This window comes from Coregonus lavaretus, assembly GCF_964263955.1.
Source record: "Coregonus lavaretus genome assembly, chromosome: 27".
In the NCBI taxonomy this organism is placed as follows: Eukaryota; Metazoa; Chordata; class Actinopteri; order Salmoniformes; family Salmonidae; genus Coregonus; species Coregonus lavaretus.
The window spans coordinates 19,223,285-19,237,232 of NC_140014.1; the positions used below are offsets into that span (position 1 = coordinate 19,223,285).

General features: G+C 40.0%; 1 protein-coding gene across 1 annotated transcript; it reads left to right on the forward strand.

Annotated features, from left to right (window-relative positions):
* The first annotated feature begins 2,932 nt into the window (after window positions 1–2,932).
* LOC311102460 (kunitz-type protease inhibitor 1-like) lies at window positions 2,933–13,879 on the forward strand. The gene is made up of 11 exons (XM_084143818.1): window positions 2,933–3,017; window positions 3,401–3,863; window positions 4,593–4,750; window positions 4,972–5,113; window positions 7,835–8,005; window positions 8,107–8,157; window positions 10,517–10,645; window positions 10,835–10,885; window positions 11,042–11,212; window positions 11,406–11,465; window positions 11,849–13,879. Exons 2-11 carry the CDS (start codon window positions 3,455–3,457, stop codon window positions 12,037–12,039), a joined length of 1,533 nt encoding a protein of 510 aa, XP_083999944.1. The 5' UTR covers window positions 2,933–3,017; window positions 3,401–3,454; the 3' UTR covers window positions 12,040–13,879.
* The last annotated feature ends 69 nt before the right edge of the window (window positions 13,880–13,948 follow it).

The following is a 13,948-nucleotide window of genomic DNA, read 5'->3' on the forward strand; positions in this document are numbered from 1 at the left end:
CTAATTACTAACGTTAGGCACATTAGCTAGCATGCCACCACCTGTCGGGAAAGTCTGACTGACGTTACACCACGGTGCAATGTTAGCCTGCTAATGTAGCCAACTAGCCAACCAAGGTGCCTAATTAGCTAGCCCACCAGACGATATTTAGCTAGCTATATCCCTGCCCTGGTGAGTATTGGGGATGTATTATTCTCCTAAATTGATGGGATGACTAACTTAGAAAGAATGCAGTCTTGACTGGGCTAATGTAGGCTGTGACACCTGGCAAGGCTGTGATTGATGTGAAGAGCTGCTTTAGGGGGTAAAAATAAGATAAGGATTGTGTCTTCAAATGCTAGACTATAATAGTTATTTGTGAACTGTGAGCCTTCCTTTGACATAGGAATGATGTCTAAGGGAGCTGGCTCTTCTCACTATGATAGGTTGTTATGATAATCTTGTGCCTGGCTGAAGTGTGTAACAAATGGTGCCGAGGAGATGAGAGCAACCCCTGAATCAACGGATTGGCTGAGAAAGTTTAAACCACGCTCAAGTCTTTACTCTAATTGGCCAGCAGAGAAGTGGGAAACTCCCTCTGTCAGAGTATTTGGGTATTGTTTCTGGAACAATGTGTTAGTTGTCTGGGGTGTTCTGCGAGACATCTCAGAGAGCCCGTATATACGAAACATCATATTTACCATTGAAGGTTTTTGCATTAATTAAAATAACTAGTATACCTTAGAAGTCGTGTTGACCTCTTTTGTTCCTAATACCAGATTTGAATTGACGCGACTTTGACACGAGCTAACTTAGTTTGACTACACAAACCGTGAGCTAACGTTAACTAGCTGGCTAGCTCACAGTCGGTGGTTATCTAGCAAATATTCAAAAGTATCTGGCTAACCACAGACCTTTGACATTTGACCTAACCAAAATAGCTTGATAACAGCTAGCAAACAGTGCTTACCTTATTACACAGCTCCAGCGACGCCTCTCGCTTAAATTTCAGTCATTTAGCAGATGCTCTTATCCAGAGCGACTTACAGTTAGTGCATACATTATTATTATTTATTTTTTCATACTGGCCCCCCATGGGAAACAATGGGTCTCCTGGTCGCAGCCGGCTACGACCGAGCCTGGATTCGAACCAGGATCTCTAGTGGCAAAGCTAGTACTGCGATGCAGTGCCTTAGACCACTGCGCCACTCGGGAGCTTATAGAGGTCTGAAAACAATCAAATGCACTGTGCTTATCAGAGTAGTGGTTACAATCTGGTACAAAGCACAGAACCATCCTTGCTTCTGATCAACTGAGAGACCTAAGGTTAGCTAGTTTGCGACAAAGGCCAGGGTAATTTAAAAAAAGAATTGCTAGGTTACTTGCTACTTGTCGATGAGAGTTTGCATGGAGAAATGTGGAGGTTATTCCCACCCTGGGCCTTGAGTGATTACATCAAAGCTTGCAACAGGATGTGTAGTTCTGTATGATCGCCACATTAGCGGCTAATTAGCATTTCATTTTGGGGGGGTAATTACAAGTGAATATATTGATAAAAGTTACCTTGTCCGAGAGAGATTTGAGTGGTTATAAAAACTTCACGCCAGGGTAAGCCTACACAAAACACAGACCTTACATGAAGTAGTTCTAAAATCCTCTATGGAAAAATTAATGGTGGAAAAACGATTGGAACCATTTCGGGTTTTACCGCTAGGTTTTATGGGTATTATGACTCATACTGTGGTACTCAATTGCTGCTTTGATGATTTATGACCAACAACAGGCTACATGCGCCATGTTCCATTCTCCTGAAAAGCAAGAGCAGCAGCATGAACGATCAAATTTCTCTATTTCTCTCAACTGCAGCAGTCACGTTTGGATCTGTACAGCCCTACCAGACAAGTCAGTTAAAATTACACATACCCGAGACCCGTGACAATCATATCAGATCCGACCCAGACCCGTGACATTATTTAGAATTCTGGATCCGGACCACTCAGGTCCTGGATCGGGTCTCGGGTATTTGGTTACAGGTGGACCCTTGAAGCCCTCAACCACTTATTGTGTTCACATCTTGTGTCATTTGAATAAGACAGGTCTCCATTATGAAAGCCATCAATTATCATAGGCCTATTGTGAACAAAAGATTTCAAGAATATTTTTTCGTCTTTTCTATAAAAGTATTCTACTCTTCCCTTGACACACAACTCGAAATCGGAGTGTAGCAACGTGCATGTCTTTGGTCACCTCTCGGCGAAAAATCTGTCTCCCTCCAGCAGGTGGCGTTTTTTCGTTGTATCGCCCACCAAGCAAGGAGTTTTTGTATGGAGGGCAATGAGAGTGTCGAAGTTGGCCAACAAAATAATGAATAGTTTATTTGCTACGTGAGGTTTGTTTGATCTAATAGAAGTTTCGTAATGCTAAAGTTATTAGCAGTGTACTGTTATAAGTAGGACACGTGACATCCCGTTAACTTTGAGAAAAAACACTTTATATCGGAGTTGTCTCGAGATGGCTATGCATATTCATGAAATGAGGCTAGTAGCATAGCAGCTCTCTCCATTGAATACAGGCTGTTGACGTCAACAACCCTCATCGAGTATTCAAAAGAAATGTACACTAATGAGATTTATCCACCAATCCAAAGAAAGGTTAAACGGGAGCTTGACAGCCCGCCGTGCCGCTTTGTGGACAACGACTGCCATTGTTAGGGCGGAGAGACATGTATCTTGTCATTAAATCCATAATCTTTGGTGTGGTGTAGATGGGAGTAGAATTTCACTTCCTCTATGTAACGGGTGTATTCACAACAGAACCAAACGAAACGAAATGGACAGCGACCTACCTGAATTTGTCCAATAGAAAGTGTCGTTTTCGTTCCAAAATATTTTCCGTTTGGAGTAAACGGTTTCCGTTGCAAAACGTTTTGGACTAATGAATACACCCCTGCTACCCGACAGAGACCGAGACACACCTGTGAAATGGAAAGATTTCGATCGTTTGTATAGAATAATCGACGACAGATAGAGAATTTACAGGTGACACATTTTTGTTAACTCATAGTGTTGTTTTTGAAGAAATATGGATCTATAAAGTTACAGAAGAGTTGGATCTTGGATTATTTATTTGGTATTTTTGACGTAATTCATAGACCTTTGAAATCAGTTGGATGAGAGATAGAGACTGCGGCTGACAAAAGTCCTGAAAGTTTGTCTATAAATGATTGTGTGTGTGTGTGTTATATATATATATATATATATAGTGTATGTATTTATGTATGTATGCGTGTGTGTATATGGTTTTTTGTGTATCTTATTTAGATCATGTTACGACTACTTTAATACATTCTTTATATTTAATCACAAGGCATTCCATGTTATATGTTACGTATTTTAAGTTACTTATATCTCTCTGTTTTCAGATTGTCCGCTGGATTGTATTTGTGTAAAATTGTTTTCCTGGACTGTCTTGTAGAATGACCCCTCTCCAAATTGGATTGTTATTGGGCGCTTCGGTGTTTTGTATTATTTTCCTGGGGCACGCGGAGGCCCAGGCATTCGGGGAACAATGTTTGGACAATTTCAAAAAGGGCAGAGACGATTTCGTTCTCGACACCAATGAGTCGGTCAAAGACGGTGCGACTTTCATCTCTTCAACGAAAGTTGAGCGCACGAAGGACTGTATACACTCCTGCTGCAAAGACCCCAGGTGTAATGTCGCTTTCATGGAGAATGGGGCAGATGAGGGCATGATCAAGTCATGCTTTCTCTTTGACTGTCTATACAAGAAGACCTACGTCTGCCGATTTGTCAGGAAGAAGGGATTCCTGAACTACATCATAGACTCTGTGTATGGAAGTGATCTGGTAACAAATGGCCTCCCAGGTAAGATGGGTATCACTCTCACACATCACAACATAGACACTCATCAAATTAACTAATTGAGTCTACTCATATATTTAGGGTTGGGCATGTCCATAATGAACTTCATGTTGACATTGAACTGCCTTCTAAAGTAACCTGAACACACATTATACCATTTGGCTACTGAATATTATTATGAGCAGAGAAAGCAACCCCCTGGACATGGACTGTCTTTGTGGATTGAGTCACAACAGCCAAGCCTCTTATCTCCAGAGGAGATGAAACCACCGCCTTAGAGAAGAGCATTACCCAGCATGTCCACACATGCCATGGCTCATTATATGGCCCCTTGTCACAGTCTTAGGTTTTTGTTTTCACTTCATTGCTGCTGAGAAAGTGTCTTACAGGGGAGATTGGTATTGTGCTGTGGGTGAAGTAAGGGATTGCACTCTGACCTGACTCAGAGTGAATATTGAATGTCAACAGGATGTAGTTGTTAATTGTGCATGAGCACCACCAAACTGATGGATTTGCTGACCCTACTTTTTGGTTGTCATCTGTTGTGTTGACACTCAAAACCATTCAAATGCCATTAAAGTTCAGTCTAGTCAAACTTGAACCAGCCATAATATGTGTTTACTCTTTGCACAACGGTTTCTTACATAACAGATTATCTTAAAGCTGCATGTATTTTCAGTATGAATATGTTGTTGTATTGAACATTTGATGAAGGCTGTATTCAACTTTCAGATGAAGAGGACCATCCTCCAGTGGCCAATGGAGGTCCGGACAGAGTGGTGCAGCCCCAGGAAAGTTTGACTCTGAATGGCATTGAGAGCAAGGACGACCACAAGATTGTCACGTACCAGTGGCACCTAGTGTCAGGCAACTCTTCCGCTGTCATAGAGGTGAGTGATGATGACTGGGGACATCAGGGGGCACAGGTCAGTCATTATTGGGATGTTTTGGGTGTTTATCTGATCATAGATTGGTCTCTGACTGTGTAAGAGTACATGAGATGGACAGGTCACTCTCAGAACACCGGAGAATCACAATGAAAGCTACTCCATTTCCAAAGTTCGGCCATACAAGACAACAAATTTAAACATTTTCTTTCCTTGTCTCCTAGAAAACTACATTCAGTGACCAAGTAATTGTGTCCAAACTGACGTCAGGGGTGTACAAGTTCCAGCTGACCGTCACAGACTCCAGCGGGCAGTCCGACCAAACCCAGATCACCGTCCTGGTGCTCACCCCTGAGCAGTCTAAGCGTGAGTATGTTACAGTCTATGCGAAACACCTGTGAAACTCACCTAGCTACACATTGTAACACAATTGTGTTGAGGGTGAAGGGAAATTCACGCTGTATATTGAATTTCAATGTACTTCTACACAGTAAGTTGCCTGTGTAGGAAATCAAACTTAAGTGAAAATGATTTCTCATTGCAGAGAAACTGTTGTTTCCTCTTTGATGTTGTTATATGTGTGATTGCATGTTCGTGTCAGCATGAGGTGAAAACCACATAGATCCCTGTATAAGTTAACTGTAACCATTGAAGTTTCACTTATGCAAAGTCAAATTTCACCTGCTTGACTGCCTGGCTATGCTCCTCCATTTTAATGTCATAATGTCTTCTTTTATTATTCACTGTTGGTTTACCCTATGACATTATTGTGTTGATCACATCACTTCTAACAGTCAGTCAATCTGCTTCTGCATTTAATTCTGCTGAAGATACGCAACATTAAGGTAAAGTTTGATTGCGTGCATGTTTTAAAGATGAATAGGCATGTAGTTTCTGAGTAGTCATGTTTTGTCCCTGACTCACGTCGTGTCATACCAGACATGACTCACAACTCTCCTCTATTTGTTTATGTCTTTAATGTGGCCTACATCAGTGATCTGTCATGTCATGTGTTTAGAGTAGGTACACTGTGGACACTATGATAAACTATGTCCTTAAGGTGAGAAGGACTGATGCCCTTCTGGCTATATTTGACACTGAACACATAATGCAAGTGAAATGTAATGCAATATAAGGAATGACTTTGAAATTATATTTTTTCTTCAAATCGAGGAAACTGTCTTTGCAGTTTGGATTTTGCTGTGAAGAAGAACTATCCCATTACAAGTATAGGTGGCATGTTGCTAAGTTCATAAATCATTTGAATGGCTTTGAAATGCTTGTTGATTACTTTGTACTGGTTTAATTTGAGTTTATTATGACAAGACTTAATCATAATCATCAACTTTTCATGACAACGTGACAGGATGTATGCATATTAAAATGACAAATAGACCTGACCAGGCAAGCTCATCTGATTCCCGTAGAACAAAATCTAGATTTCCAGATTTAAAAAAGCACATTCATAAGTAGATTTGACTCGGCTTAGACATCTATATGTGGGCTCAAGCGCTACTTACAACAGCTTAGCGTTGTTATTTTCCTAGTACTTGTTTCCTCATTGGCTGTGAGTTTGACTTATTATTATTATTATTATTATTATATTATTTGACAGAAAAACGGATATGTCTTCCATGAATGACGGTATTAGGTCATAACAGGATGACAACTCATTATCATACTAGCTTATACTAGGTAGATCAACAGTGTTGCCTGGCTGCTCATTATAGATTAACAGGGAATATTTAGGAATCAGACAATGGAGGGGTTTTCTCTGCCCTACCCAGTAACGTGAGAGTGTGTATATGGAATGGATAGACACTTCCTGGACGTTCAGCAGAAACAGGAAGTGAGGATAGCTGGGGTTGGCATTTTTTCCCTTCACTCCCCTCCCTTTTTAAAACCTGTCTGTCTGGTTTGAGCTTGGGTTTCACAAACACAAGCAAACTCTGTTACCGTCTTGATAAAGACAGACTCTTTGATACTCAAACACTTTGATGTTATTTATAACATTATGTTATATATTTTGGAGCATGTTGGTCTCTCTCACAGTCTTAGCAGACTGATTCAGTTACCCATTAACAAGTCACTACTCTGAATGGTGTGAGGAATGTTCCTCTGTGGAAAGGACCAAGGCATACCAGTGACCCCTGATGTGAGCCACCACAATACATTTATACCTAAATGGCTGCCTGCCTCAATGCTGGACGAATCACAATTAGAAATGCTAGAAGAATCATAATTAAAGATACCCTGATAACCCTCCCCTCTCAGCAAAATGATATGTATACTGTGAATAGCTATTTGAGTTTTCCATTGACTGTGGTACACATGGTTCTCTACCTATAATGTTATTCTTAATGCATCAATTAACTTTCCTTCGTATTGTAATGACGGAATGGCTGTGCAATGTAATGTAATGTAATGACTCATATAAAATGTTTTTTAAAAAGTATGCAGGTTGGTTGTCCTGATAACATGCATCAACTAGCTTGTTGTGTGGTGTACAGCTTGGCGTTGCACAAGAGGAACCACTTCCCCTGTCTGTGTTATATCAGTCATGTCTGCTTTCTTCCAAGATACATCCAAATGTATCTTCAGTGGTTGAAGTAGGCCTAATTTTAAGGAAAATTACCTAGACTCCCCCCCCCCCCCCCAATCACAGTGACTTGCTCTACACCATTTTGTTAAGTTTATTTGAAGGTCTGTTTATAAACTGCTATGTAACGAGAAGTAATGAGCTGTTTGGAGCTATGAGCTGAGCCTTTAAGCAAAATTATGTAATAAGCAGTTTATAAGCACTGTAATAAGCAGTTTATAATCACTGTAATAAGCAGGTTATAATCACTGTAATAAGCAGGTTATAAGTACTAATAAGCAGTTTATAAGCAATGTAATAAGCAGTTCATAAGCAACTTTTGCCCCATATTGTGTCCAATGTTACACGTTTTCGTCTGAGCTTCCACAACTCAACCACAGCATAAAATTACAATCACATGACATTTGTGTGTGTTATATTGTGTGTTTTATTACATCATGTTATATCTAATCACCAGTGTCCCCTCTCTCTGATGCTTTATCCTCCAGATCACTGCCTGGTCCCCAAGAAGGTGGGTCCCTGTCGTGGGTCCTTCCCCCGCTGGCACTACAATGCTGCCTCAGAGAAGTGTGAGGAGTTTCTGTTCGGGGGCTGCAGAGAGAACCTCAACAACTACCTCTCCCTCCAGGAGTGTACCAACGCCTGTGATGGTGTTTCAGGTACTGTACAGATCCCTCTTGCCTCTCTAAGAACAGTTGGTTTTGCAGAAGATTGATTTGTTGATTGATTTGTTAATTGATTGGCATTTCCTTTCATGTAGTTATGCCCAGCGTTGGCAGTGGTAGAAGTGGGCCACTTCCAGCCCCTAGAGGTAAGACTAACCCACATTTCATTGAATGTCCTCAGATGTATGGAAAAGAGCTGTATACCTTTTGGCTATGCCTCCCACACTCATTGACACATGCAGTGCCTAGTGAATGTCTACACACCCCTCGCCTTCAAATTTTGCTGCCTTAAAATAAAATAAATAATTTTTTCCCTACAGATCGACACAACGTACTCCACATTTTCTAAGTTATAGAACATTAGTAAAACATTAATTAAACAATAATAAAAAATATGTCTTGATTGCGTATGTCTTCACACCCCAGAGTTAATACTTGGTCTAAGCACCTTTGGCAGCCATTACAGCTGTGAATCATTTGGAATAATATTCCATGAACTTTGCACAAGTCTTAGGGCAACATATGTCCAATGTTTCAAGCTCAGTAAATTTGTTTGGGAATCATTGATGGACAGCAATATTCAAACCTTGTCTCTGCTTTTAAAGCAAATTTAAGTCAGGACTGAGCCTAGACCACTCAGGAACACTCAACACCTTTTGGAAAGCCATTATGGTGTGTAATTGTCTAGCTGAAATAAAACTCTGAGGCAGGTTTTCCTTTAACTTTTTACCTGGGCTTTGCTCTTTTCATATTTATTTTGATCCTGACAAACCCCCCAGTTCCTGCCGATGACAAGCATACCCATAACATGATGCTGCCACCACAATACTTGAAAATACAGCGGTTTCACTCTGTTGGATTTGACCCAAACCTGTCGTTTTTAATTTAGGCCAAAAAGTAATGTCTTTGCCATGTTGTCTTGCAGTATTACTTAACGGCCTTGTTGCAAACAGAATAGATGATTAACACAGTCTTCCTTCTTCTCACTTTATCATACAGGCCAGTCATGTAGAGTGAATGCAATGTGGCTGATCCCTTTGTATTTTCAAGTATTGTGGTGGCAGCATCATGTTATGGGTATGCTCGTCACCGGCAGGGACTGGGGAGTTTGTTAGGATCAAAATAAAAATGAAAGGCGCAAAGCTGAGAGTCCCTGAGATTTTTCTGCGGGACAATTACAGAAATTGTAATGCTAAAGACACACCAGAATGGATTTCCAACAGGTGTTGAGTGTTCCTGAATGGTCCAGTCTCCGTCCCGACTGAAATCTGTTTAAAAAATCAAATCTGAGACAAGGTTTGAATATTGCCATCCATCAATGATTCCCAACCAAATTTCACTTTGAAAATGTGGAGTAGGTTGTGTAGATCGATGGGAATGTTTTGGGGAGTATTTTCATACAGATCTGTTTTACCGTTTAGAAATGAAAGCACTTTGTGTATCTAGTCCCCCCCATGTGAAGAAGTAATAAGTATTTGGACAAATTTGCTTATAGTGTATCAAAGTAGTCAAAAGTTGAGTATTTGGTCCCATATTGCATGCAATGACTACATCAAGCTTGTGATTCTACAAACGTGTTGGATGCTTTTGCAGATTGTTTTGGTTGTGTTTTGGGTTATGTTTTGCCCAGTAGTAACTGAATGGTGAATGATGATGACTGGAGTAATTTTCTTTCTAAGTGAGTAGATAAGATGTTTCTGAACACTTCTAAATTAATCCTGATAATGCCATGATGAAGAAAAATAATGAATGAATCATGAATAATGATGAGTGAGATGCCGTTCAGAGGCTACAACAAAACATGCTAATCTCTCACCATTACCAGTAACAGGGGAGGTAACCTTTCTTTTGGGGGGGGTGGGTGGGTATGATCTTTGTGCCTCTGTAACCTTCTCTCATCATTATTCATGATTCATTCAATATTATCCATAGTCATGGTAGCATCCACATGAATGTAGAAGTGTTCAGAAACATCTTATATTCTTACTTACAATAAAAGTGACTCCAAAATGGCACAAGACATTATTCACCATTCAGTTCCTATTGCGCAAAACATAATTCAAAACCCAACCAAAACAAACCGCAAATGCAATCAACAAGTTTGTACAGTCACAAGCTTAATGTAGTTATTGCCTGTACTTTAATACACTAAAAGTGAATTTGTCCAAATACTTATGACATCTTCAAATGGGGGGACTAGATACATAAAGTGCATTCATTTCTAAATGGTAAAACAGATATGTATGAAAATACCCTTGAATTAAAGGTGACATTCTGTACTGTCGCTTGATATGAAACATTCTATGTCAAATCTAAAACGCTGGAGTATAGACACAAAATTAAAATGTTTAGCTTGACTGTCCAAATACACATGGAGGGGAATGTACCTGTTCATTGAGACTTATCGGTTGCATGGGTTAGCTGTGCACTGCGTCATGTTTCTCTGTATTGAGTAAAGGTTACTCTCACCTCACCTGTTCTGTTCAACTGTGTTGTTGTGTTTAGAGGTGTGTGGGGTCCCCTGTGGGTCAGGCCAGTTCACCTGTGCCAACGGCTGCTGCCTTGACCAAGGCCTGGAGTGTGACAAGGAGCAGCAGTGCAGCGACGGCTCAGACGAGGAGAGCTGCGAATACTGTGAGTGCAGGCTATGGCTATGCAAACCGACCCTAATTTACATAACACTGCACTGGCCTTACCTTACCACTGACCTTACATTACCACTGACCTTACATTACCAGTGCAGCCATGAAGTGATACTGCTGGGCTGCTCATTGTTTGTTGACATGTGAAGTTGCTAAACTCTTGTTTTCTTCCTTTCACCAGTGAACGACAAGTTCCGGATTCTACTGCAAATTCCTTTGGATGAACAGAAAGGTTATTTGAGTGTTACTGTTTTGAGACATGTTCACAGTAATAGGATCCATCTAGGATATTGTTGTTGAGTAAACTGGTCACCTATGGTGCCTAGCTCTGCTCTTACTCTCCTTACTAACACTGATTTATCTCTCACACATATTCTTTCAACCACAGTTCGCTGCACAGAGCACCCCAAAACGGGAAACTGTCGGGACAGTTTTACCAAGTGGTACTACAACCCTCTCTACGAGAAGTGTTTCCGTTTCAACTATGGCGGCTGCGACGGAAATGACAACAGATTTGACACTGAAGATACTTGTATGACGACCTGCAAACTGGTAACAGGTGGGTTTGCGTGCTGTAGCCATTACAACACTTTCAACTGTACTGTTTTATTACCCTTTGAGACCATAATGATGACAACTGAAGGGAATGTTTGAGAGCTGTACTCCCATTTCAGCACCCATACATTGTGTATCAAGAATACTGTAGCTGTGTATACTAACTTGCTTGTCTGTTATCCTTACTATGTGTTCAGAAAAGGACATCTTTGAGAGAAAGGAGTCCTTTGAATACCAGGACACTCAAGGCCAGATAGGTAATTATCTCCTCCTTATTCTGCATTTCTTCTGTAGTTTCCTCATAAAAGTGAAGATGGAGCCTTTTGTCCCTCAGAACGAATTGCGCTCCTTTAGAAGTCCATGGAAAAGACACCCTGACAATACTCCTTTTTAAATCAAATTCTTCCACCCCATCAATTTTAAGGGCCCTGGGGCTCAAAGCTGGTCACAAAAATCTTGTGGTGATGATGAAGCTGTCTGCTTCCCTGCCCATTCTCTTCACTTAATTCAGACACCATGAATGTTGCACATGATTGATCGTGTCTGTTGTCCAGCTTTTGCTGCCCTGCACATGCAGGCTTCTTTTTATATAGTTATTGACTTACTGGTGTGTGTGTGTCTTCATGCCCATCCCTGTCAGGCATCATAGCAATAGCCATACTGCTTGGCCTAGCCATCATCATACTGCTGGTCGTTCTATCTTACTGCTTCATGAAGGGCAAGAAGAAGAAGCAGCCTCAGCGCCAGCGGGTACCCGTCAACGGCACCCAGATCCACACCATGGAGGACACTGAGCGTCTTGTCTACAACAGCACCACCAAGCCCATCTGACCCCTAATCTCTGACCCCACAGGTCAGCCATTAGCGTTACATGAAGTCAGATCAATAGATGCATATTTAAATTGTATTTTACAGTGCCTTACAAAAGTATTCACAGACCCCTTTTGATTTCTTCACTTATTATTATTTTAATAATTCTTCAAGCTCTGTCAAGATGTTGGGGATCATGGCTAGACAGCATTTTCCAGTGTTGCCATAGTATTTCAAGCAGAGTTAAGTCAAAACTGTAACTTTTACACTTTGATGTCAATCAATGTCAAGCATGCCCATACCATGATGCAGCCACCACCATGCTTGAAGATAAGGAGGCAGTTAGTTACTTAGTGATATGTTTTGTTGGATTTGCCCCAAACATAGGGCTTTACATTTAGGCCAAAAAGTGTATTCCTTTGCCATGTTTTTTTGCATTATTACTTTAGTGCCTTGTTGCATACAAGATGCAAGTTTGGAGTATTTTTATTTGGTATATTTATGTTATTTTCACTGTCATTTAGGTCATTATTGTGGAGTCACTACAATGTTGTTGATCCATCCTCAGTTCTCTCCCATCACAGCCATTGAACTCTTTAGCTGTTTTAAAATCACCTGTCCTGCAGCTCAGTTCAGAAGGATGACTATCTTTGAGGTGTCTGGGTGGTTTAATACATAATTATTAACTAGACCATGCGTAAAGAGATATTCAATGTCTGATTTGTTATTGTTACCCATCTACTAATCACTGCAATTTTTTTATGAGGCTTTCGAAAAGCTCTCTGGTCTTTGTAGTTTAATCTGTGCTTGAAATTCAATACTTGACTGCGGGACCTTACAGATGTTGTATGTATGGGGGACAGAGGAAGGGTTAGCCATAAAAAATCATGTCAACCCCTATTATTTCACACAGAGTCCATGTAACTTTTTGTGATTTGTTAAGCCTAATTTTACTCCTGAACTAATTTAGGCTTTCCTAAACGAAGGGGCTGAATACTTATGCAGCGACTATATTTTAGTTATTGAATTTTTTATTAATTAATATTAATGTGTATATCGTTGACAAAAAAAGTACAATTCAATCCATTTTAATCCCATTTTAACACAATAAAATGTGAAGAATACTTTTGCAAGGCACTGTATGTGAACCTTGGAGGGTTTTTGTGTAGGAGTATAGTCTGTTTTATTGTCCACAAATACAGGCCTCTTTGTTTGATAAGAGCTTTACCTTGTTGATGTTGTAATGTAGGCCTATGAGTTTTTTTATTTCATTTTATTAGAGCTTGACACCACTCCAGAAAGAAAAAGTGGCAGCAATTCTTCAAAATGTGACTCCTCTGTTGTTGTTGCATTTTGCATTTTTTCTTACTCGCATTAGCCTATCAGAATTCAGATTGTTGGTCACTAATTCTGCACTCAGGGTATAACAGTCCAATGATTAAATCAACAAATCGGACTATTATTCATGTATATTGTTGAAATAATGAAACCTGCCGCTATTGCTTAATAAATATGGATTTGTTATTCTTCTTTTCCTGTTTTATTGTATTTTAGGCATTTTTTGTTTGTGTTGCTGGAAATATATTGTACATAGTTAACACCTTTTGTCTTAACTGTTAAAGTTAGAGCAGATTATGTTATTTTACTTTTAGAGTTTATTTTCTGATGATGAAAACTGTTATTTCAGAAGGAAACCGAAGAGCGGGAAAAAAGCGAGTTTGTGCCTCATGATGGTAGTAACATGTTAGGAGAAAATATACTCCTTTCAACATTTTCTAACTTTTGTTATTAACACCTTTGTATATAGTTTTATCTCGTTAACCATTAGGTCTCAAATCCAAAATAAAATTATACCAATGTTACCAGTATGTGTTGTTTGTTCTGATGATAAGAGGCATGCTAGTCTGAATTTGTAGCTTTTTCAGCACAT

Excerpts from the sequence above, each read along its gene's own strand:
- LOC311102460 (XM_084143818.1), top strand. The coding sequence starts at position 3,455 with ATGACCCCTCTCCAAATTGGATTGTTATTGGGCGCTTCGGTGTTTTGT. Across the intron at positions 8,158-10,516 it reads GCCACTTCCAGCCCCTAGAG|AGGTGTGTGGGGTCCCCTGT; the intron begins GTAAGACTAACC and ends TGTTGTGTTTAG. Across the intron at positions 10,886-11,041 it reads TCCTTTGGATGAACAGAAAG|TTCGCTGCACAGAGCACCCC; the intron begins GTTATTTGAGTG and ends TTTCAACCACAG.